The sequence below is a fragment of the Haemorhous mexicanus genome, chromosome 5 (assembly GCF_027477595.1).
Source record: "Haemorhous mexicanus isolate bHaeMex1 chromosome 5, bHaeMex1.pri, whole genome shotgun sequence".
In the NCBI taxonomy this organism is placed as follows: Eukaryota; Metazoa; Chordata; class Aves; order Passeriformes; family Fringillidae; genus Haemorhous; species Haemorhous mexicanus.
Genome location: NC_082345.1, coordinates 54,178,538 through 54,205,300, shown reverse-complemented (window position 1 = coordinate 54,205,300; position 26,763 = coordinate 54,178,538). Strand labels below are relative to the sequence as shown.

General features: G+C 36.4%; 1 protein-coding gene across 10 annotated transcripts in view; it reads left to right on the top strand.

Moving 5' to 3' along the window:
- Positions 1-26,763, top strand: part of LOC132327725 (calcium-dependent secretion activator 2) — a 296,530-nt gene that overhangs the window by 237,056 nt on the left and 32,711 nt on the right. For 6 of the 10 annotated variants that reach the window (XM_059847193.1, XM_059847195.1, XM_059847199.1 and 3 more), the window contains 7 exons: positions 5,921-6,076; positions 8,195-8,342; positions 9,343-9,357; positions 11,909-11,983; positions 15,383-15,466; positions 15,581-15,613; positions 25,172-25,279. In XM_059847193.1, coding sequence (XP_059703176.1) covers positions 5,921-6,076; positions 8,195-8,342; positions 9,343-9,357; positions 11,909-11,983; positions 15,383-15,466; positions 15,581-15,613; positions 25,172-25,279 — 619 coding nt within the window. Of the gene's footprint in view, positions 1-5,920; positions 6,077-8,194; positions 8,343-9,272; positions 9,358-11,908; positions 11,984-15,382; positions 15,467-15,580; positions 15,614-25,171; positions 25,280-26,763 lie in introns of those variants that run through there. The other 4 variants (XM_059847194.1, XM_059847201.1, XM_059847198.1 and 1 more) reach the window with 2 other exon arrangements.

Sequence of the window (26,763 nt, the reverse complement as noted above, 5' to 3'; positions counted from 1 at the left end):
TAAGTTACCTTTGGTACCTAATACTTTGGTATCCAGGCAGTATTTTAAGAATCAGCCTGTCCTAATTCTACTGAAGCCAAGTAAATTCTCAGAATGGTTGTGTATTTGGGTAAAAAAAAAAAAAAAACAAAAAGCACTGCAAGTCACTTGTCCCTCCTCCCACACTGAGGAGTTTCCTTTTTCCTCCTGGTAATGGTGGCTCAATTTCTGGCAGAGGAAGTGGGTCAGTTTCCCTATTATGTAATATAAAGGATGAGGGTTTTGTTTTGTCCCTCTTCTCCCATCCCATCTTTTTCAGGAAGAACAAACACACTTACTAGTTAAGCTCTTCAACAAGGAGTAACCCAATACTTTGCTCCAATACCTACTAAGCACAACCCAGAGCTTCCTGACAGTTTTCCCTTTCAATGTGATGAACACCCCAACTTAGATGGACTAGAGGGGTACACTGAATTATACATACAGTCAGCAGAGTCATCTAATTCAGGAATGCAGGTGGACTCCTCTCCGCTGCCTCCCCCAAGTCTTTCTTTCCCAGTTCACTGTGCTCCCTCCTCCTGGCCACAAAACTGATGGTTTGGCAAGAAGATGACTATGTATATCACAGTGTTCTGCAGGAATTTCTTCTTTCTCTTTGAAAGTGATTTTGGCCAATTAATCATTATCAATTTGAATTACACAATGAAGACTCTAGAGTCAAAAAGAATGAGAATGGGTAGTCTGTGAGCCAACTGTGTTAAAGGTTTGCTGAAGTCCTGTGTCTCTTTTATATGTAATAGAAAGATTTATTATTCTCCAAACTTTACTAATGTTTGTGTCCATGCTCTCAAGCTCATGTTTAAGTATATTCATATTCAATAGAGCTATTATGTGCCTACCTAAGAATTTTGCTGAAGAGAAAGAAGTGAAAATATATTCACAGTTGGACATCCATTTGTGTACTTTATTGATGAAAATAGATTTTCCCTATTTTCACTTCAAAGTTGCTACAATTCTCTTTAACATTACTAGCAAAGTTTGTTTATATTTTTTAATTAATTGTTTCCTTTTTTGTCCTTGATCATTTGTTTTGGAGCAATAAATATATGCCACTTATAACCACATTTAGAAAGATCATTACCTTTTTTCCACTTCTATTTTGGCATTGGAAAAGGGGAAATTGTTATGAGTTATAGTCTGTTTCTTGATTGGTCTCTGGAGAAGATAACTCAGAGGACACATTGGCTAGACATGCAGAGCTCTGTGAATTCCTCTTTCATTTGGCTGAAGATAATCTTAAAGTGCAAAAATGTTTGAATGTTCTGTAAAAGCTTTCAATCAGCCACAGTGAGGAGTTTCCTTACTTATTAATTCATTCAAATATACTATTTTAAATGGCTCTTCATATTTTAAATTTTTTTGCCTCTACTGGACCTGAGTTTTAAGTTAGATATGTGGGTGATTTTAATTGTTTATGGTTTAATTTATAGATTATTCTTTTCAGTGCAGACATAACATAGTGTCACTAACCAGAAATATTGTAGATACACACCTGAGGTTGTCTGTCGCTATCTGCTGCCAGTCTAAAACATCAGCTTCAGGAAAATGCAAGGCTGGGGAAACCTGGAATAAGATATATGCTTGTAGGAGAATAGTCCTGTCCTGTCTTCCATCCAGAAGAAGCAACATCAAAGGAAATGTGTCATCTGTATTCTTCCTGCTGATCCTCAGCTGTAATGAGTGGTGAGAGAGACAAGGCTGGGGCAGTCACAGTGCTCCAGTAGTGATGTAGAGGGAGTTGGTCAGAATATGTCTGAGCTCCTGTGCTGGAGCTCTCTGTGTGCTTGTGAGTGCTGAGGGAGTCAGGAGCCATCTCTGTTCTGAGGGGCTGTGTCTGCAGTGCCACACACGTTCCTGTCACAGAGTTTACCTCCAGTAAAGTGGTAGGAGGCCATGGCCTGCATTGCTAAGGATGGGCATTTAGAATTACAGCCCTTGGACTGATGGCATGGGGAAATCTGGCTGGTCTGCTCTCTGTGGAATAAGGAGATTTGAATAGCTAGGTCCTATCGAGCGTTCTGAAAGACAAATTTATATTGTGGGGCAAATTTATTTCCTTTCAAAAATATTAATGTGCAGTAAGAAAGAAGACTCAAGAAACTTGTTTTGGTTGCTTGATCCTTAGGTTGCCTCAGTCTTGAGCTAAGAGAAGTCATGGGGTAGCTCTGTCCCCAATGTCTTTGAGGGACTTTGCAGTAACTGATGCTTGCAAAGGTTCTGCTCCATCTTTCTGCCTCATCTGCTGGTGAAAAGTAGGGAGATGGGGCTGAGTGCAACTGACACTGAAATTATTGAAAATCCTGTTCTGTTGAAGAAATTCTCAATTGACTTTCTGAGCCCTGAACATGTATTTTGAGGCAGCATAAAGAATGAGAAGCTGGAGTTCACAAGCTGAGGGCTCACAATGGATGTAGTGCTTGTGCCATATTTTCTAAATGGTCCTCACAAAACCCTAGTGGGTAATATCTCAGCAGTAACCTTAAAAAAAAATTGCAGTAATTGGTAAAATGACCATCCTTGTCTTTGGTAGATTATAGAAGAAATGAAACCAGCTGCTTTTGAATCTTTGGGTTGATTGATAAGATTCTTAGATATTTAATACTTACATTTTCATATCCCAAGCCACCCTGTGGAGTTTCATATGTAGCAAAAAATTATTCATTCTACATCTACTCTGGAGTCATGTGTGGGAGTATCTTGCAACCAGTGTACTTTATTAGTGTACTGTTTGACTAATTGCTACTGCTTAGGTACCTGGCAAGCCCAGTGGGAAGCTGCCTCTTTCAGCTGTCAGTGGATAAGTGAATTAAGGCTGCATGCAATTCCTAGATCTGATATGCTGCAGGTTCTTGGAGAAACATTATGTCTTGGATCTTATTTTTGCGCTGTGTTCAGTATGATGCAAGGCACAAAGCCTTAAAATAATTTAAAAGGCACCTCTGGAGATACCTGGTTTGCTCTCCCAGTCAAAGTGTGACCAATTGCAAAGTTAAATTCTCATTGAAATAAATTTGAATATGACAGGATGTGCATAATATTTGCCTCTTTTAATCCCTGGCAATCTTCTCTTTCTGCCATGAGCTGACTAACAAGAATGGACAGCTAGACAGTGCCTGAAAGGTTAAGTTTTGGCCAGCAAAGCAGTAGAATTTGTGCTTAATTTTAAAACTATGGATAACTATTATAATTTTTAAAGAAAGAATGTCAGTTCAGTTTCCTGGTAGAGCAATATTATTCCTTTCTTTAGACTGAAGTAGCTTTACCATGCACATTCAAATAAAAACTTTTCAATAGTCAAGAATGTGTCCTGTCCCTTCACAAAAAAAAAAAAAAAAAAAAAAAAAAGGTTCTCAAAATTATGGATACAGATTCAGTCTTGATTTGAATGCTGGAATTACTCCTGTGCCAGGAAGATGTAAAGTCTGAGTTTAGCTCTTCTATTGCAGCATTTAGCAAACAAATCAGACATTTGTGTTAGGATGTGTGAACCAGGAACAATTTCTGTTGTAGCACTTTATTTTCTCTCTTCATCTTATTAGTACAGGATGTTAGTCAAATTCAAATGTCATTGGACAATGCTGAATAAAAAATTGAAGGATGAAAACTCAAAATTAAATGGAAAGAAAACAAATGAACTAGTGTTTCTCACAGAATTCTTTCATGAACCTGTGCCTGTTATTACATTTATTATAATTGTGAAATTTTATTTGGTAGCCTAATTAAACAAAATTAAGTGGCTACTACAATGTAGTAGTAAACAAAGTAGTAAATGTGCATAGGAATATGTTTATGTTATTATGAATTTATTAGTCCTCCTGAGTACTAAAGAATTTTCTTTGGAATTCCATCAGGTGAAAAAGAAACAACTATAGGAGAATAAAAAATGGTTAATTTTTATGATCTGATGATGGAAATGATTCGTTTTGTTTCTTGAGAAAGTTTGATTTGTTTTCTAGAAAATACGTGCTTTTATCAACAGTTTTATAAATATTGAGATTATCCCATTTCTGTCCCCATATATTTTCTTTTCTTTTATCCCAATAATCTCAAAACTTGATTTAGTCACTTTTGAATCCGGTAAGATCTAAACAAAGCATCTACAGCTTCACTCACTGCCAGTGTACACAGCAGATGCAATGGTATCTTCAATATTTGCTTGTCATATAACTTAAAAAACAGTCTAATGGGATTATAAATTTTCCAGAAGCTTTGGTTGTTTTTCTTTCTGTCCCTTAATTAAACTTAGTGATGTATGAAAGTGGTCCCTCAGCAGGGAGAAGCCCTGTTCAAGTTGTAACCTTAGCAAGTCCCATGGGCCTTTCTGCTGTTTCTGCTGTTTTCTTTCAGGACCACCATACAATGCAAAATTAACAGTTACTGTGTAACACAAGTGGGAAAAATATGCATACCATCGAAAGAGCCTAAACTAAAAAGTGTGTTGGGACTGTGGAATATCCTGCTATGCACCATGATGGAATCAAACCTGCACCATTAAAAGCAGAGCTGGTTGCTCAGAGGCAGCATTTCCCTTAGGCAGGAGCCCCTGCTTGTCACTGCCAGCTTGTCACTGCTGGGCTGCGCTGGGCACTGAGGCAGCATTGCAGGTGACAGGGCTGGCTGTGGTAGCAGAGGGGCAAGGGGCACGTGGATGTGGCTGGAAGGTGATGGATGCAGGTGTGAGACTGAAGCAGTGCTCCTGCTGCATCCCTGCTGCACTTCAGGGCCCTGAAGGTGAGCTGGGCTGGGATTCACCTCCCTGCCCGCTGCCCCCGTGCAACACAGTGGTGGTGCCACTGGCTGAGGGGGGCCTTAGGTGGGCAGATGTTAGAGGTCCTTCCTGGTTGTTTCATTCTGAATCTGACCCTGCTCTGTCCTGAGCACAATCAGTGCTCGCTGATTCCCTCCGTGAGAGCTGGGGTCACTTAACGCTTCGATAATTCTCTTCCTTAGTCAGAAGGCAGAAGAAACAAAATGATAGTGGAGATGTATTTAAACTGTTGGGATCTGGATTGGGACTGTCAGGCTGAGTTTTGGTTGCTTGTGTCACTCACATCCTGGAATTCAATGTTGCATAGTATCCTCTAATCTTAAATGGTAACACAGGCATTGCAATACAGCACATCCTGAAAATGTAATTTATCTGTATTGACAGTGGAAGTGTAAATGGACTTACTGCTTTGTTTAAGTTGTTGCATTTTATCACAAGCGATTGTATTTAAATTTTGCAATCAAATCAGGGTGGAAGAACTTTAAAACATTATGGGCGAGCTGAGATGGCATAGAGCAATATTAATCTGCTGGTTTTCTTTGTACACAAATTTTGTTAAATAGCTTCTCTTCTCTTTTTTTTTCCTTACCCAGATGTGATGATATTTCCTCAGTTAGAATTCATGAGCATTTATCAAGGGGCTATTTTTCTGGTTATGTCTTTTACAATATTACTACTACCATCATCATTTCTTTGGTAGACTTACCTACCAGAGTTATGAAGGCAAGAACATAAATGCACAAAATCTTCACTATATTGAAAATATCCATATTATTCCTGTACCCTGTATTTTTCCTATCTTGATCTGAAACTTGAGCTATTTCATTTTCCATGCTCCCCAACATCCCATCTACCTCCCTATCCAGCCATATTTCTCAGCTAACAAATGAGAAATCACTCACTTTTTTCACCTTAAGGGGATATATTTTAAGTTTCCCACTACCATTTTCATGTTTTTTAAATAAAAAGCTATTGTGATAAAAGATACAGGGAAACGAAGGAGGAAGATGATGTGATAAGGAAATCTTATTACCTTATTTGGCAACTGGGATAGACATCCATACATTTATCTTCTGTTTTTTTGGGGGTTTTGTTTTGTTTTGTTTCTTATAGCAATGGATCAGCTACATCAGAAGATCTTTTCTGGAAACTGGATGCTCTGCAGATGTTTGTTTTTGATCTTCACTGGCCAGAACCAGAATTTGCCCACCACTTAGAGCAGAGACTCAAACTCATGGCCACTGACATGATAGAAGCCTGTGTTAAAAGGTACAGTTGAAATGATCACTTAAAAATTGGGAGAGATTTGAAAATTAACACAGGAGGGCTCATGCTGGCTTGCAGAGGTGTATCTGTACCAGAATCAGGGAAGTTCGAAAGAGAACATGACTTCTGTTTATTTCCAGTATCTGGCAATCAGCAATTTGGCAACATCCAGGAAATACCAAGGAGAATTTCTCTATCTGTTGTGAATAGCCCCTTGGAAGTGAATAAAACAAGTCTGATTTTTTTTCTATTCCATATTAGTGGCAAATAGTAACAGAACTCAAAATTCTGCTAGAAGAAATATTTTTGCACATTTCCCTCTCCCTTTAATACATTATTCTTCATGTTCAGTTAATAGCACCATTTAATTAATCAATTTTAGAGTACTGTCTCTAAGAAATATATTACAAACATACAGTGTACAATATTTCTGCATTTATATAACAAACGAAAGAAGGCTGGCTGGTAGTCATCCAACTGAAACTAAGTTTTATAGTGCTAAAAGTCTGAAAATTACAGAAAATGTAGTGCTGTTTTTCCTTGAGCTGTATCTTAGCATTATTGGCATATACTTTTAAATTGATTATAGGTCATCTGAAAAGACCTCTGCCATATCTTTCAGTAGATATCACTGAGTTTAGAAGAAATATCTATATGTCTAGAAAATTTACAGAGATGTGTAATTAGGTGCTTCAGAAAGCTTAATCTGGACATAGAAAAATACAGGTTTCTTTAAAAAATAATAGAATGGGGAAAATAAATTTTGTAGATAATTTGTGTTAATAATGAAATGTACAATATTGACAAGAAAGGCTAAACAAGCAGAGAATCTTTACAGATGACATAGTATTGCATTATTTTCTCTAAACACAGTAGGAAAAAGTAGAACCTCAGGCTAAGGATATGAGCCTGTTCCTAGAGCTGGAGTGATGAAGTCATTATTAAAAAACCAGAAACATTTAAAAGAACTTTTCTACCTTATTATGAAAGGGCAATGATACAGGGAATGGAATAAAAGTTAAAGCTCTAGCAAATAAAGGTAGGAAACACTAAAATTAAAGCAATCCATCCATTCTAATGAATTTGGCACAGAAGCCCAGTCCATAAAAGTTATCTGAGAAATCTTGAAAAAATGGTGAAATCTTAAAGGACTGCAACACTATTAATATAATCGTAGTCTAAAAAAACATAGAGTAGCAAAGAGATTCAGTGCTACTAATACATGGATTATTTTGATTTTGAGCTGGAAAAAGAAAAAAAAACCTTTACTGACTTATCAACAGGGCTATAAGATATATTAATATTTTAGACTTAATTCATAACATACCAGTCTTCATACACTAATTATGTTTTTGTGTGGTCAAAGACACTGTATTTCAGGTAATAAAGATTACAGTAGCAACACAGAAAAAAATGGTGGAATTCTTCTATTATAACTCTTCTTGTGATATTAATATGATCTTAAAAAAAACTTAAATGGGAATAGGATTCTTCTGTTCCCATCTTCTAAAAATATTGTGTCAATTTCTGATACCCACATTTAAAAATAAGGGTGAATATAAAACATTTTATCTTTAGGTATGTTGAATTACAGTTCATTTCAGTGACATTGCTTCTTATTTACACTGTTTTAAGAAGAAAAGAGGGATTTTATATTATGCATCTCCTAAAATGTTGTAATTTTCAATATAAATATTAGTATTTTCTTTATTAAAATTCTCTTTCTGTGAAAGCTAGAAGAGGAATTTCTCATTACATTTCTTAGAAGCAAGCCTTTTATACAATAAACTGCATTTTAGCATAGAAAATCTGGAAAATAAGGTGTATTTTCATTGGTTTATGTTAAACACAAGGAAACATATTGTTACCTAGAAAGCAAAAAGACAATACTTTTATTGTTCAACTGAATTCACTAAAGAAATACAGAACCTTGAGTTTACCATCAGTACAATTGTTTATGGAAAATTTGATATTCCAAATTCACAGAATTTTAATTCTAAAATGTTCTCATGCATGTGTATATTTTAAAGCCAACACGTGCAGTAGGATTTTTACATGTTTACTGTGGTCGTTCAGAGCTATCAGAGATACTCATATTACAAATTGTGTTTTAATAAACAGAACGAGAATTGCATTTGAACTGAAGCTGCAAAAGACAAACAAATCAACAGACCTGCGTATACCTTCTTACCTGTGCACAATGTTTAACGTCTTAGTTGACGCCAAGAAACAGACAGCTAAACTCTGCATACTGGATGGGGGGCAAGAGGTAAGTGGAACTTTGTATGTTTAATTCCTGTGTTTGGCTGATCTGAAACATCTCACACTGCAGACTGTCCTTAGATTAATTTCAAACTAACTGAGATGCATCGCATAGCTCAGTTGGTACAGAAGTGTGCATCAGCTGATCCTAGCAGCATCATGCAAAGACACAACCCCTCATCTTCCACCAGAGAGCACACAGAGTGCTTCTGTAATTTGTTTGCTTTGACCTGTGAGTCTGTTGAACATTCAGAAGATTTCTTGACTCACAGCCCCTCCAGGAATTTCCCTCGGGCTGCAACAGAAAAAGAGCCCACTTCAGGACTCCTTTGTAATTGTAAAATAGAGCCAAAATATTGTCCTTTGCAGGCAGGTTTTAGTTTAGTAAGGTTTGGTTTTAAATTGATTATAGACCCAGTATTCATGCCTAGAAATATGCTGAAAATAAATAAATAATGAGGCAATTTAGTGGGGTTTTTTTATTTGGTCTCCAGGGACAGGGACCGTTTTGGCAGTAGTCTGCTGCCAGGACTGTAGGTACTCCACAGTGGAGCACTGATGTGCTTTTGAAGGAAATGTAAACTTCTCTGACTTCCGTCACTCCCACGTTGTCACTCTCAGCAGGATTAATCTGTGAAATGAAAAGAGTATGTTATGTAGATTGGTGAGACCACCAGTTCTTTCTGTGCTAATGCATTAGCATGTAATTTGGTTTGTAATTTGTTTGATTTGGTTTTGAAGAGACAGTAAAAACATTTTTCAGAATTTGGCAACAAAAAATGTATGTCTGCTTTAGGCACTTTCACAATTACACTGTTTGCACTTATGTTTTTCAGTTGATTTTTGCATTTCTATACTGTGTTCTTCATTTCATTGATTGATCTTTTCAAGTGAGCATATTCGATGTAATTGTCTTTTTTTTTCCTAATTCAATGAGACATTCATCATTTTCCTGTTCCACCCTGTCATCTTTATTTTTCCTTTTGGTTCTCCGTGACATGAACCAGTTTGCTAGTCAATGGGTAAGTGTCTTTTCATTGGTTTTAATTTGCATTTTTTCATTGAATATTAACAGACACTTTTTATTTTAAATGGTAATGTTGCTTTTCATGTTAATTTGTTAACTCGGCCTTTAGAATTCCTTCAGAATCTGACTGTGCAACAGACTGATCATCAGTTTCTCAGTTCTTTCCTTGTTCATCCTTCAGGGGATTCCAGATGAGGTCTTCACTTTTCTGCTTTTCAGACTCGGTGTCCTGCCTTACCAGGTCACAAAGTTTTGGGTTCTTTCATCTCTCAGTGAGGCTCATCAGAAGTAACCCACAGCTGTCAGCTCTTGCTCCCAGCTGATGCTGCCATTTCAGCCTTCCCGTGTGAGCAGTAGCCTGCAAACAGCCACGAGCACGGGCTGCTCTGGGGACAGGCAATGCCAGTACCTCTGTAATGCCCTGCAGACAATGGCATAGCCCCCTTCTCCAGGATGTGCCATTCCTCTTGCCTGCTCTGGGCTATGCCTCCTGCACTGTCAGCCAGTCCACTAGGAGCCAAAGTTCAGCCATCTTCATAAATCCCAGAGTCAAATCATCTTCCCCAAGGATCTGAAGTTTTGTTTTGCTGGGGGTGACTGTTTTAGTGGAAAACAGCACTGAAGAGGAGTGGGTTAGAGTATTTATGATCTCATGGTTTTCAAAATAAATAATGAAAAAAATCAGATTAATGTAATTAAAAATTATTTCTAAAGAAATATCATGGTTTTGGAACCTTGTGGTTTTTTAAACGCTTGATTCAGTTCTTCTTTTTGCCTTGTTCAGAAGTGAAGTTACTGTTTATATGCCATTTCTGCAAAATTATATTTGCTTTCTGGTGAGAAAAAAAGAATAAGAAAAAAGAAAAGAAAGAAGAAAAAAACACAAGGGAAAAAAACTCACCAAAAAAAAAAAAAAAAGGAACTGATCTTACATATATAAATCCATTAATTTAATGTACTGTGGAGATAAAGTTGCAGAGACTTTCTGGGAGGGAAAACTGATTTTTTTATGGATCACAGGAATATATATAGTTTTGACATTCATCAGTGGGAGAGTAATTCTTCACGGCTTCCAGAGAGTAAGAAAGCTTCGCCTTCTGAAGGCTTGTAAGGAACAGACATTACACACTGTTTGGGGTGATTAGACCCCTTAGCAGATCAAGACAGTATTTTATTGGTCAAGACATTAATATGGTTGGAATGTAATAAATATATGAAAATGTTGAAAGTTCTCTGATGTATTTCTAATATGCTCTTTTACTGTTCCAGTGTGACCTCAGCTGTTTGTCTGAGTTGTGTATTTACATTTTTCAAGTGTTCTTAAACATGAAAAGAAATTAGAAGCAAAAATTGACGTTTGGTGTTAGTACCTGTAGCAGACACATGTATGTGGGCAAACACATCTCATAGTTTTATTCTCTCTTAATTTAACACAACTTCAATATCTGTGCTTTTGAGAAAATCATTCCTAAAAATATTCACCAGATCAGAATTAATGTTTTGATCTGTATGGCAACTCTGAAACAGATGAAAAATGTCATTAAAAACTTAGAACTCTGAAAACTATTCAGCTGGCAGCTGCTAAGTTAGGCTGATGTTTACACTGACCTCAGTACTTTTACTCGAAGCATTATGCTGTTAGCTGTTCCAAGTAGCCTTGAACTAGGAAGATAGGGTTAGTCTTTACAAGTCACATTTTCTGTGAAGTGGCTATTGGGGACAATCTTTGCTGTCAGATAAATGTTTCTAAAGGAGGAATTACTGTTTAAATTGATGTGCCTCCTTGACAGAATGGGATCCCTAGTTCTCGTTAATTTCAGAAGGGAGCTCGGTAGGATTATCTAAAAAGTCTTTCGGATTTATTTTAAAAGCATTTACTTAAAGGCACCTTCTTTATGAAAAATCAAAAGAAAAAGTCTATGGAGAATGAAGTCTGTTTTATTATGCTTCTATGGCCTATTAATTTGTTACCATCTATTCTGCTTTGTTGATGAAATTTTAATTTTGCCCTTGCTTGAGCATATTGTAAGATTTGTATAAACTGAAGCTCACTGTGGTAACAGAAAGGCTCTTTCAGGATGAACAATTGGAGCTCATTTTATTTCTAGAGGACATTTAAAATAACTTATGAATGAGAGTTGTCAGACATGAAATGCTGTATTAATTAAATCTTATTCTAGTCTTTTCGCTTCTCCAGCTAAACCAACTCTTTAGAAAAAAATACATGGCCACCTTAATTATAGAGGAGAAGACAAAAACTATCCTTCACATTCCTTTGCCTGAATAAGTATAAGAACTCAATTCATCTAAATAATAACCCCATTAGCTGCTTAACTCAACAGTGTACATGGGAAAATTTTCAACACAGAATGTAAGAAACTGTTGATTGGGTGGATCATTTTCAAGGGTTTGTTCTTCTGATGTTCAAAATGATAATTTTAGGTAAATCTGATCTGGCAGGGTTATCAGCTTTGCACATTTATGACTTATGACAAAAGTGTGTGTTCATATACATGCTAATGCTTTTTTATCTTTTTGAATTACAGCAACAATACCATTCAAAAATAGATGACTTGGTTGACGAAACTGTTAAAGAAATTATTTCACTTCTTGTTTCAAAGGTAAAGCTATTTCCATTTTCATTTATAATACAGCAGAAAATGGTTGAACTTTGGAGATGTATTCAAATATCACACAGTTTTTCTCTACGCAGGAAAATTTTAGGGGACAACATGATTTGTAAATACTATCTGTGCAACTAATACTGAATTTACAAAATTAAATTTTATAACTATTGAGTGAATAATTTCTGTGCAGCCTGCCACTGAAATAAATTTTTCTTCTGTGTTTCTGCTGTAGATAGGAATTGCTAGAAGCTAGTAGAACTGGTAGGACTAAATTTTGTCAATATTTTCTTACATAATGCCATGTGTTATTTTTTGTTGAATTTCTTACATGAGAACTTTCATCCTATCATTTAGTATTTAAATTTTGTGTTTGGAACTGGACAATATCCAGAGTTTCAGTTTAACTTTTTAATGAGACTTTGGTCCATAAAGCATTTAATTAAAAATAGTTTATAAGTTGTTGTTTCTTGAAATTGAGTCTTTAGGATTTTATATTTAAAAATAAAATGTGTTTTGACATGATATAAGGAGTGGAGAATAAGTGAAGAAAAATTAAACAATGTCTTGTCTTTCTGTAGCACCTCTATTCCAGTAAATTTTTAAGTGATTGATATTAAAAAAAGTTTCCATCCCAAATAGTTTGAAGAAAACAGCAAATAATGACAGAAAAGAAAGATTTTATAAGGCTTTTTGTTATCTATACATTGCAAACTACCCAGAAATATCTGATTTTCAAAGTAGGATAAATAAGCCATATATTCACAATTTGGAAGTTAGTGACAAAAAGTGAGACTCTAGTCACATTTTCACCATGCTTTTATTTTTGCTTGTCACAGCTTGCTGAGGGGGGATGGGAATCTGCTTTTTGGATTGACACCTACTTGAAGAGGAAGGCTTTGTAGAATCATTATGGAAGTTTAAAATAAATGTGTCCCCTTATTAATCACTGTGTAGAAGCCACACATTTTTGGTCTAAAGTGAAATTTTGTTGTAAACATAATTATAAGCAGTTCAATTTAACAGTTTCAAGTTTTACATGTTGCCTATCATAGCTCCCAAGTAATCTTCCAGTTTATGGTTTTAGTGTTACTTAAAAGGAAGAGGAAGAAAGGGAAATTTGATCAGAAAAAATCATGCTATTAAAGGTTAAACTTTTTGATTTTTTTTTCCTTAATATCTGAGATTATAAAAAAGGAGGAATATAGTCATATTCCTTCTGGATGTATGTGTAAGAAATTCTAGAGACAACTGCTGTCGATACAGAGGGATTTGCATTATTTGTTACCACAGTAATACTAGAGGCTGAAATCTCAAAACAGGAGGCAAACATTTCGTGTCATTGGCTGATCACTGGAAGCTTAACCAGTGTCTCCTCACTTGAGATGTGAAATACCAGTGACGTGCTGATTGCTTCTGGTTCAAGGCAGAAAGCTTCTGAGGGTACAAAGGATGGTTGAGATTTAGCTCTTGGTTTTAGCCAGAAAAAATGCACATCAGTGTGCGTGATAAACCATATGCATTCATCTTTTGCATCTAATATATTTTCACTATTTTCCAGCCTTTACCTCTTTATTACCTCCTTTGTGTCTCAGTGGAATAAATGTTTCAATCACTGTTTTTAGCCACAAGTCACTTATGAAACTGAAAATAATACTTTTCCTTCAGTGAGGTTTTACCTGTTAAGAACTGTACTGGGCAGTTTTTACACAAGACACAGCAGTCTAAAGCATTCAAGAATTCACAGGAATAGCACAAAACCGTGAAGCAAATCACAGTGTGTCTCAGGGTAACCAATTCATAGAAAGTGAGGTATGTGCAGAAATGCTTTTACAGTTTCACAGGTCTGTACACTGACATCTCAGAAAACGTTTCCAGCTGCATAACTAAGCCTTTTGTTTAAGCAGACATCCTAGATGCTGCAATGTTTTGCTCTCTGTTATTTTGTGTCCCACTTGTATTGGATTTGTGTGCTGGTACTGTGGACACCACGTTGTTTATGAAATCAGCCTTTTCCTTAGCCAGCCTTTGCACAATAAAGTTGAACACTTTTCTGCAGAAAGAATCCTTGTCAATCAGATAAAATGAGTTAAAGTATGAACAGCAGCTTCTCACAGGCATGCAACTGCAAAGCAGAAAGCTGGTATTTGGTCTAATAGAGCGGGTGAGGAAACAACTGCCAGTCTCTCTTGTGATGTGGATTTATTCTTTGATTGGCACCTATGTACCAGTGTCTTAATTAATCACTGTAAATATGACAGGTTAGATTGATAAATGACAAATGTAGGTTTGCACTTGCTCCTGCTCCTTGAACTGTTAAGAGTAGGTCTTATTGTAAAGTGATGATCTCAGTTCCTCTGGAAGTGACACTGTTGTGACACTGTTACAGGGCCCATTAACAGCATGCCAGATGGAATTTTGTTCTGTCCTCACACTCATAAAATGATACTCTTGGTTGTGGGAATGACTGTTTTGGGAGCAAGGGATGACTTTTAAAAGAATCTTTATATAAACTGGAAAGCAATTTATATGTGTAAAATAAACGTGCATGAATACAATGGCTGACAGATATTTTATGTTATATACTGTGAATTATTTGAGCAACATAACATCACAGAGGGACGTGAAAAGGGAATTTGTTTGCTTTAAGGCAAATTTTGGAGAGCTTAAACATTAAAGCTGTCATTAATGCAATTTAATATGATTTTTTTTTTTTTTGGACAGAACAAAATTTTGTCAAAAACAGCTATTCATACCTGTTACTGAGGAGTCACACTACTCGGACAATAGCAGGTGAAAATCCAGGGGAGAGAAATCACATCATACCAGAGACTTTGGGCATACATTTTCTTGCCATCTCCTTGCCCATGGAGTAGCAGCTCAACAACTCATGCTGCTGACAGAAAACCAGTGCCATTACACTTTCAGCTGAAATCAGAGCTGGTTTTCTGTTTAATAGCAAAAATAAAAGAAACATGGTATCGCAATCACCACCTTTAGCAATTGTGCTCCATCATCTTTAAAACTGTGCTCCTAGAAAATAACATATGATTTCTACCCAAAATACATGCTGGGTACACACACTCCTAGATTCAACCACATTCTAGAGGCAGCAATGTTGTGTTGGAAGCGGGCCCACCTCAGGAGAAACTCTGGGTTGGGTTTCTATTTCTGCAGTGGTTTAGCAGTTTCCATCTGTTTGATCAATAAGTGAAGCTGCAGAAAGAAGGTTATCCTTGATTTCAGCACTTTGTGAGGTGTAGAAAGGGATCAGATTTACACTTCATGTTGCCTCGCTGATCAAGACAAATGTGAGAAAGAAAAATTCACATTCTCATTCCAAGTATTTAATTTTTACACTGTTCATTTAGATTTTTCTCTGTGCTTTTCCTCCAGGTTGTTTCAGTGTTAGAAGGTGTGCTGTCTAAATTGTCAAGATACGATGAAGGTACTTTCTTCTCATCATTAGTTTCATTCACTGTAAGTGTTTGGATTCTCAAAGGTTCTGTTCTTCTTTCTGTGCATAATTCTGAAATTGTGTGCAATTTGTAGTAATAAGTACTTACTGTGTGTTTTGTGCTTAATTTTCTAAAGGTAAAAGCAGCTGCCAAATATGTTGATGTTCCGGTAAGTATAACCCTTTGAGATGTATTTATTTATTCTATTACTCATAATAATTCAGAAATTAGGGGGCTTTAGCTCACATTCTTTATTGTTGACATTTTGCTTTCCTACAGAGATTCATTACAGCTTTACATGGAGTATTTAAACAGCCACTCCAGCCCTGAGAGGACTTTTCATTTCCCTTGTGCAATAAGTAACTCTCAAAGCAAACTGTGGAAAGGTTATTCTCAATGCACTTTTTCAGTTGTGGAAGAATGAGGATTGTAACTTGGATACTCTTTTGTGGGGATAAATTGTTCAAATATGTAGTATAAGCAACAAGTAAAAGCATCATACTTGAATATCCATTTCTTGATTTTTTTACTTTAGGACTCAGGTCTTCTTGTTTATCCCCTTGCTTGCTCAATGCCTCTTTGATTTACCACTGGTTGCGCAATGTTTATGTGCTATAAGTAAAAAAAAAAAGGGGAAATTGTTGGAGCTCTTTTATACATAAAGGCAAAATTCAGCTGTTAATATATTTTTATTAGAGTATGAGAGTAGAATATCATTTCTTTAAATAAGGAAAGTTAGTAATATTGTCATTTTCACTGTCAATATCTCTTGTTCTCTTATAAGTCTGCATTCTCATCCCTTTTTAATGCAGTTCTAAAAAAAATCTTGTTTTCCAAGCACAGCAAAAAAAAGCTTACAATTACTACATAAGTGACAATTATTATGTAAATAAAAAATATTAAATTAAAATATAGATAAATGCCAGGTATGCTAAACTGTGGGGTGGCCAGCAAAACCCTCAGCAGTTCTCTCCTGAAAAATGCAAGCTTAAATAATTTTTTTATTTTTCTGACTGAATTATTTTTCAGTCCATGAGTGTTAAATAAAAGGAAAAATCTCTGTTTCTAGAATTTGGTATTTTGCCGTCTTTATATTTGCTTTATTCATGAGATAAATTGTAACATTTTTGTCATTTTCAGATGATGTTTTCAGACTTTTTTTAATTTTTTTGCCCGGATTTTTTTACCTTTGTAAGTGCTCTTTTTTTTTATAAAAAAGAAAAAAAGTAGGCTGTCTTTCATTCAAATGAGTGACCTCATATCAAATCCAGTTAATTTAGTTTACCTTTTGTTAATAAGTTGTGCTGTGTAGCTGCCACAAAAGGCACCTAAGAGCCAAAGGCCTAAAGAAAAAATTAGTGGACAAACTAGAAAATCAGTGGACAAACTACATTGGCTTCTTTCAGGTAATATGGAAAACTCTCCAAATTACAAATCTATGAGGAGGAGACATCAAATTCTTTTACCATTGGCCTGGATACACTGATGTTGAAGTTCACAATAAAAATGAGACTGAAAAACACCTTTTTCACCAGCTGTGGGGAATATTACAAGTCAGTCCCACAGGGATGCACCCACTTCCAGAGAAAGAGGGAGGCAAGCAGGGAGATGGTTGCTGTAGCCCCATTGCCCTTCTCACATTGACTGAATGGTGGTGCTTGGCTTGAAGAAAGGACCAGATTATTGAGAGGCTTTCAAGATCTTTGCATTATTGCAATGTCTTCACTGCCCAGCTTTCTCACACAGCTTTCCACAGCCGAGCACTTCAACTGGACTGTGGTTCCACAGCTGTGAACTGCAAATGTAAACCATGCTTCAGGGAAGCTGTGGAGCTGACCAGGCAAAGATTTTCAAATTCTGGATTGAAAGATTTTCATAGGCTGGGGGTGAGTTTTGCTTCTTCATACTCTTTTGCTGTGAAGATGCAGTTGAGGCCAAGAGCCCTTACTGTCCCAACTGACAGCAGCTGTCCAGTCTGAACAGGGCCTAAAATCTCCAGATGTCAGAGCAAAAAATTCCAGCTGTAGGAGGAGGCTGAAAGTCGTCCCATCACAAGGTCGTCACCTGGGCTCACAGCTGAAGTGACAAGTGGAGTGAGGGGCAGCACTCAGGGAGGAATACATTGAGCTCTTGGTAGTGGGACAGTGACCTAGCAAGCTGCACTGAAGCTAATTAAATGCCTCATGGTTTTACTTTGACCTAATATGTTGTAAAATTTCTTCTTGTCCTTCCCTACCATAGAGCTGCATATGTGAAAGTTACTTAAATTACAGTCAGCCCTTTCTTTTGATGCAGTTGCAAATATGTGCAGGCTTGCATGTGTTAGACAATGGCATCCTGCCCCTGTGCCCCACCTCCATCTGAGGGACATCACTTGGTGCATCCAGGGGAGAAGGCAGGGGGGCTGGGGGGACAAGGGGTTTGGGGGGGTTGTTTGAGTGTGTGGATTTGACAGAGTTTTTCATCTTTGACTACCAGGGTTTGGCAAACAGTGAAAAATATGCTGGTTTGTACTGACTTAAAAAGAAGCTAACTGGGCAAAAAAGAGGTTAGAAGAAAATTAAGGTAGCACTGAGCAAAATGTTTTAGAGGGAGGATAAGAGGCAAGTTAAAAAGTTAAATAAAAGTAAATTAAAGTAGTAAATTATTCAAAATGAAGACATTTCCAGATGATTTTTAGGCATTTTAAGGAAAAGGGTAATTCTATTAATATTGAGAGAGGGTTTAGAGAGTAAATAGTTGGACACAAAGGTGCACACTCCTACACAGCATCTGTCAATTTCTCAGGACCAGGGTGGGAAAGATAGACACAGGCTTGTGGTTCATTTGGCAGATAGGTTAGTAAAGATGCTACCTACTCTTGCTGTCTACCCCTCTAGTCATTATTCTTGCTAGAGAATTATGATTAGGTACAACCAAGTGAAGACAAAAAAAAGTGGTTTTGTGAGGTTTTTTAACTTTTTAAACAAACATGCAACATAAGCCTCAATTTTTCAGAATGCCCTTCAGGAAGTGGGATATATGCAGTGCCAAGGAGCTCTCACTGCTTTCCCCAGCCCTGCATAGAGGGCTGTATGGACACTACTTATGTTTTGGTAATTGAAACCCCGACAGAAATAAAAGCAACAGTGCAAAATTACCCAGACTAGGAAGAATAACAATGACGTCCTATGATTTCCTAAAAATAATAATGGAAAAATCTAGTTGCTGTTGAGCTCACCTTATTGGTAATTGTCACAGCATACAAAGCTCTGCACTGGAAAAAAAATATGGCTGCTGTGCAGGTGGAAGAAACCAAGTGTTTGGAGGAAAGTAACACAAATGTTACAAGTAGTGAATGAAGGATGACACTGGTTCTTTTTTTCATGCTATGTTTTGATAACTGGGGATGCAGAAGCTGATTTGAATACACAACTCATCTAAATCCGCTGTAATCCTTTGTTAGTTTCTCCTAAAGTCCAAGCAGTCCATAGGAGATGTAGAAGTACGACCTAATATATTTCCTTTTTCTTTAACATTCTGTTCACAAACGCAGTTAATTAATGAGACTAGGGAAAGAATGCAGTAAAATTGAGGTTAAAAAAAAGTGTGTTGGTAATCTCAAATGATTATTGTTCCTTAATCATGTAGATCATTTCATTGTGTTCAATTTCTCATCATGTAAGTCAGTTTTGCATACAAATAATTGTGTCTTTGGCTGGTCATTTCTACACCCATTTGCTGCATTGACAAATACAACCAGAGCAATTACTCATACAGATTGAGCATCCAGTTACATGCTCATGTATATACTGCTTTTTGTTCAGAAAGGTACGTTTAAATCCCTTTGTAGGAGCCAGTAATCTGTGCCAGTTACTTAGAGGGCACAGAAGGAACCTAATCCTCCCTCTCTTCGTATGGGCCACCTGTCATAGCAAGTGCAGAGGGCCCATTTGAAGGAGGCAGGGCTGACAGCAGTGCACAGCTCACACAATGCCAGCCCTCTCGCTCCACTCTTGCCTTTATCTGGGGATCAAAGGTATGAAAAGGGGCCTCACACATGTGCCAGCATTTGACTTATGGGGTCTTGTAGAGGCCAGAGAAGGAACTCTGCCTCCTACCAGGCAGATACACATGGGGACCTTCCAGATACCTTCATTTTCAGACATCACACTTGTACTGCATGGCCTCATTTAGCTGATTTTAAGAAGCAAAAACCTTTTTGAGACAAATAAGTGTTTATTCAGGTGTGGCCATATGATGCTAGTCATTTTTAAGCTGGATTTTCTTTTAGAACTCTATTTTTTAAAAAGAAGGGGTATTATCCTTACACTAGGGCTTTTCCTGGCTTCCTCCTCCTCTGTATAGCCAGACCTGAGAACTGGCCCTTCTGTTTTCCAGTCTGTGAAAACAAGCTATTGTGGAATTGGAGGGAAAGCCCTACAGCATCTGTTTTAAGCAGTATTTTTGAGATACCTCTTAAATGGCAATCAAAAGGATGACTACTAATCAGAAGGAAAGCTAATATAGCATAGTAAAATATAACTTTATGGAGGGAAAAAAAGCATATTTTAATACCAAATTTTGTCATAGGGGCTTTAGTGGTTTGAAGATCTTTTGCACTAAGAATCAAAATCCTGGTGGAGACATTTGCATGCCTGTGTTTCCCTACGAATGCAATGAAACTGTATGTATATGAAAAAGTGTTTGTGTAAATGCTTGCAGAATCAGTTTAAATTTTCCATGAGACTTCTCAAAATACACACATTTCCTCTTTGCCAAAGTTGATGTTTCTTTTAAAGAAGAGGTTTTCAAGGGAGAGAAAATGCATTGCATTTTTTTCATTTAAACAAAACAATTTCTTTATAACCATGTGAAATTAAAATGTTGCCTTTATAATAGACTGATTATGCCAATGGTGCACCTTCCTCCCTGGCTTGTGTATTTAATTTTCTAAGAAAATATGGGGATGATGATCTAGCCATGGATACAAGTAGTTTTTATTCCAGAAGTATTTTAATGATATTTTAATTTTGTAATTCCATAGTCCAATGAATGAGCCTTGCAGTATTTAGAGAAGAACTTTCAGGCAGTGAAATTTTCCAACTTGCTCTTTCATTTTGTGGTGGACATTGAATAAGGAGCTCCTGTGTTCCTCACAATAGCCCCCTCCAGCTCATCTCTCCTTTTCATTGCATTGTTACAACCGTGCTGTAGTTAAAATGACTCCCTCCAGGATGCAAGGGAAGGGAAAGAAGTGGAGAGGAGAGCAAACACAAAACTGGATGGATTTTGTTATTGTATAGTTAGTCTCTAGCATCTGTTCTCATCTTTGAAACAGTAATGCCGTGGCAGGAGAGCAACTCAGTAAAACTAGTGTAGCAGGTTGAGGCTGGTTTCTTGCTTTTCGGTAATATAAGTTCATTTAAAATTCTCTGATGCTACAAAATGTTCTGTGACAAATCCTAAAGTGAGAATAAACATAACTCAAGTATTACAAATGTACATGATTTTCACTGAGATTTATGCCAAACTGTTGCATTGCAAAATGCTGTTCAGAAACTTAGGTGTACCTTGCCTGTAGGAAAATGCCTAATATTAGTGGCAGCATTAAACCCACTGCAGTCTTTCATCAGCAAAATATTTAAATGCCTGGAAATTAAGGCAATGCAGCATTACTTTACACTAGGAGCTTCAGGCAAATACTGCCAGTGGGAGCCATGCACGTCAATGATAAAACAGCTTCTACAACATCTTGGAGACAAATAATGTATTTTAACATTTGCCTCCCTGTTAAATAGACACAATGATAGTGTTTTCGTGTTCAAATGGGGAAAATAATGCTGTTTCTTCTTTATCTGAATTTATTTTTATGAAAAAGTGCCTGGCGGTCAGGACCCACCTACCAGTGAATAGTAAGAGACAACCTGCACCTGTGGGATTAGGTGCAGCAGCAGGAAGTAAGAGCACTTGCAGCATATAATTAACAAGGATTTTAAATTTTTTTTCCCCCTAACAGCATGTTCATCTTGCCAGGTTAACTAGTGATTAACCCTAAAAAAGAATGTGCTGAAGCCTACACCCTTGTTTAAACTCATTCACTCGCCAGTGTATTCAGTTACTTGTGTAACCAGCGACAAAGTAACCCTATTTACAACTCTTAATTTCCTGGTATTTTATTTGATGTCTTTGTGTTTCCAGTTTCTCTATTCATCTCTTTGTCTGGTTCTCTTTCATTTTCAGATAGGCAAAACAGCTTGTCTGCTGTTCTGAATAAAACAAACTTACAATAACTTTCTATCTATCATAAAAAAACCATCTTTTTCTTGGGGAAACTTTCAGACAATATTTTTTTTATACTTACCTGGATAACATACCAGGTTAAATTTTTCTCCCAAAGCTGTGCGAATAACTCTCATTAACTTCAGCAGATGTGCTTCCAGAGATTCAGAGATTTTTTTTTTATAATTGAGTATGGATGTGGAGACTGGAATGCTTTAGTCTTTCCAATTAAATGCCCTCTGTGACAGTTATTTAAAATATATCTCAGTTTCTATTTGTTTGTTTTCTAAGGTACGTGAAACTTCTTGTTGTTGTTTGTTTGTTTAATTCTGTATTAACTTGGGTTTTTTCTGATGCTTAATAATTTAAAACAGATCAATAGAGAATAGGTTTATCAAAGGTTTCCAAATATTACATAATCCCTATTAAAAGAAGTTACAACATTAAATATACAACGTTAAAGCTATTTTGATTCTTATAATAGTTTTATTTTCTTTTCCCCCATATTTGGAGAAAACAAATAAATCCATGCAATTAATGCAATATGAAGAGATACCGAAGAATTTGATGTACTGTGGGTTCATTCAGTATTTAAGTGTACATTGCCCACCATGAGCAAAGATGATTTACCTTCAGTGATTTTGGTGAGGTTTAAAACAGACATACTTCGGAGTATTGATAATCTGCCTTACCCAGACTTACTTCTACTGAAGTCAGACACCGTTTAAAAGGAAAATTAATTTTTTTTCCACAGCAATTTCAAAGATAATTATCCTGCACACATTAAGAAGGATGAAGTGTTTAAAAGAACTGTAATTCTAATTGGTAAATGTCACCAGCTGTTGCAGTTACTCTTACTTGTGTATATTCTTTTAATGATTATACTCCTGTGCCACAAGCTACATGAAAATATATTCACTAGGTGTGAAATTCCCATATGTCACAGCTTCAAGACTAGGTAAACATCTCAAAGATAAGGGAGGTAATGCTGATGGGAAATGTTACTTTTCTTGCTTTGGCTCTCTGCAAGATGAACATTTTTTATTGAACTTAGTAAAAGAAAATATTGTATTAATTGCAGAACCACTAGGTTTTAGAATTCAGTGGAAGATTCATTAATATACTTGAATGTATATCTTCAAGAACTGTAAAGAGCCTTTCATTTACTAGATTATCTCCTTCACCTATCTCTATATATTTCAAAATACTCAAATATTTTAAAAATATTCCAAAATATTTTTCCATTGTTCCTCCAAGTTAACTCTAGTCTAATTCCTATAAATTCTGTATCAGGTTTTAGAAAGTTCATGAGGTTTCAGCACTGATTGTATTCTCTTGTGCCATCACACATGAGTATGCTAAGGTAGAATATGGAGTTCTCTGTTTTAAATCTGCTTCGCTTTGTGATTTGTCTTAAGCATTTCTATCACACTTTAGTGAAGGCACTTTTTTATCAAGGAGATCTATTGATTTCTGTCAGTCAGGTTCTCCAACAGAAAATGTTATGTCTATTGAAGTCTTAGGTTTTTTAATCTATGCTTAGGATTTAGGTGTGTGATGCAGATAAAAATATCAATGGTCCTGCTTTCCTCTTTAGAGTTTCATCTAAGCATATATAGATGGGATAAGTTTTTGCAATGAACTTTCATTGCCTATGGAATGACCAATCCAAATGTAGGAGATATTTCAGTTTTTCACTCTGAGTTTTGGAGGTGCTACAAGCATGAAAGCTGGCCATTATTCCACATTTAATGGTTACTTTTCAAAAATGAAAATGCCATATATGCACATGTGTAAATGAAAAATAAAATATTTTTATTTTGGAACATATTCCTCTATATGTCAGTGGTAGATTCAGGGTAAAAAGAGCTGAACCTCATAAGCCAGGAGGTTCATTCACTGCAGCTTTGAGGAAAGAGTGCTGTCAACCTATTACTGTAATAGGATGACAGCAGTTTCTGGACAAGTTTTAGTTGCACCTCTCCTTCCCTCTTGTGCTCAGACCTGCTCATATAAATTACAAAATATTACATACAAGGTAATAAGAAATAAGAAAAAATTAAAGTTGAATACTCACTGGCAGACTAGAAAGGAAGCCTTAATATAGAATGATTTGCAAGTATTTTAACTATATGAGCATGTTCATGCATACAGGCTTTTAAAATATGCTAAATATTGTACTGTGTTGTTCATATCCTGTTTTCAGACAATAACAGTTTCTGAGAAACAGACGTGTCTTATACTTGGGAATTCAGGGACTGGGTATAACTGTTTTTGTCCTCCTTCCTTAGAACTATTATGTGTTCTATATTCTTATTATTTATTCTGGATCCTTTATAATTATTAAGGCCTGTGTTAAAACTATAATACTATACTATATACTATAAAACTAATACTATAAAGTATCATAAAACTTAGCATTCTTTTGCATGCCAGGAACATTATAAACTATTGTTTGGGAGTAAGTAATAGCTTACAAACTTAACAAGCTTGTTCATATAGAGGGCATTTGCAGAAGACTTCCCAAAGTGCCTGCATGCATTCTTGGTTCCTGTTAGAAAAAAGTGAACTCCTTAGCAACTCTGCATATGCTGCCAGTAAAGGGCAAGTAAAGGCTGTTAGGAATGTTATTGTGGAACAACTTTTCATGACTACAGAGATCCAGAAATCACAGCTGGATTCTGGAGCAATTCAGAGAGAGCAGTTTCAGCCACCACTGTGCCTGTACAGCTGTAGTACCACATACACACAACATGTCCTAGGGGGTGTGGTATAAAAGTTATGCCTGCTCTGCTATTCATACAGAGCATATATTGGTACAGGAAGGGAAAAATTTTGGTCCTTGGTCCTCCCCTAGCCATCCTCTGGCTGACTGCAGCAGTGCAATAGTTTACAAAATACAGACATACAGGACTACACTCAAAACTGCCTTTTTATGCCATTGCTGTCAGGGATGTGCTTGAGCTTAGTTTGAATTGCAGTTAGCTGAAGCTGTCGTCAAGCACAAAATTCAGCTGTACACTGGAAGTAAATGAGAAGAAATCTTAGGCAGTGAAAAAGGAACTGAATGCTTTGTTAAGCATTGCCTGAATGTGATAGCAGGATTTGGATCTCCACACTCAGGCTGGAGTGGCTATCTCTAAAAGCCTCATTTCAAAAACAGGGGATGATGTCTGAGTTTGGCACTGATGTTGCCAGAGCCAAGACTTGATTCAACTGCATATGGCAATGTATATTTATGACTCAGAGCTTCCATAAATTAAAACATGTAGAGCTACATTGATAGTGAAACCTCATGAACATGTTAACTAATCCAGAATTCCCAGCAGGTTTTGTTAATACAGTTTGTACACGTATGAACACTGTAACATTTGTTTTCATTATGCTTAACTTCTTTTAAGTCTCAGTTGTTGAGGAGTTTGTCTTTCCACTGCCATTACTTTTTCCCCTCACTTTTTTCTTTCAGAAACCAGGAATGGATCTAGCAGACACCTACATTATGTTTGTTCGGCAAAACCAGGATATCCTTCGAGAGAAGGTCAATGAGGAAATGTACATAGAGAAGCTGTTTGATGTAAGTAACTAGCCCTGCAAAGTGTGCTGGTATCACTACTACACCAGAAGGGATAAGCTGGACTTTGATGGTGTTCAGCTGGCTGTTTAGATATTCTCCTCTGTTGATAATTTTTTCTTTTGCTCATTCTTTACAAGCTTCAGCTGTCAAGGGTGGCCTTTCTTTAAATATTTTCTGTGTGAAACTTTTAAGTGCTAGAAGACTTTTAAGTGCTAGAAGAAATAATAATATTCTTCAGTAGAATATTATTATTTGAAACAGTAATTTTTCCCCTGTGAGTAGTCCAATTATATGCCATCTTTTGATTTTAATTTGTTAATGGAGAGGATTGGATTGGTGTGGTTTATGGATTCCATTGCAGACCAAGTTTTGCTAAATTAAGGACTCTTACATGTCCCTGCCTGCTTGTATGCAGAAGGAGTACACAGATGCCAGGTACATCTGTGGGTTTGGCTGGTACTTCTGGGGAATGACTTTCAGAATTTTGTTTTATGGATTTCCAGTTTAAGACTTCTAATGTCTTAAAGTTGACATTTTATAAACATTTACTGAATTTTCAAACCCATTTTCAAATTTCTAATCTGACTTCTGCAAGTTCAGAGTAATCTTCATCCTCAAGGTGCACGCAATAATTTTCTTCAGCTTTGATAATAACTTCTGCAGCCTTCTTCCATTCATTCCTTTGCCCTGATTCCTCATATTTTTGTAGAAATGATCACATTTCAGTTCATTCAAGTTCTGACTACTAATTTATGTCTAGTATGTCCTTTTCTTAATTGGCTGAAGGGGAAGCTGTAGGCAGCTGAAATAGTACCTTCTGTATAAATGGAAAGCATTACACATGTAATATATATGTAATATAAAAGCTATTTAACTATAAGCTGGGATCAGTTTATGTGACAATTATCTCAGTCACAATTACATAGGAATTTGAACAGGAAAAGAAGATATCTCTAGAGTGTGAAATGGAAATTATTACAAAACTAATTCTGGAACATAATATAGACTTCGAAATGTATTTATTTGTGTCATCTCCTAAGTATTTTAGGAAGCTTTGCTGGCAGTTTAATTTAATTATGCAAGTTACAGCAAATGTTTTCATAACAGCAATTCACAGCCTTTACTGTGACACTACAGTTGTGGCAGTCACAGAAGGTCCCATAACATAGACTCTCAGCCATGGTATGTCATGTCAGTGTTTGTTGTTTGTTAGGCTGGGTGGTCAAAATAAGACTTAACTCTCAGATTTTATATTTCCAGACACTCCCAGGCATCTTTACAAAACAACAACAAAAAAAAAGTATCATCTGTTTTAATAAGCTGAGTGCTAATATGTGTGAAAAGAATGATTTTATAAAAGCTTTGATGCCCTGCAGGGGTAGAAAAATTATCATCCATCCAGCTGGCACCTTCACAAAGTACTAAAACCGTATTAGCAACTTCTGCTTCAGTTTGCTTTTGCAATGAATCTGCAAGCATATGTT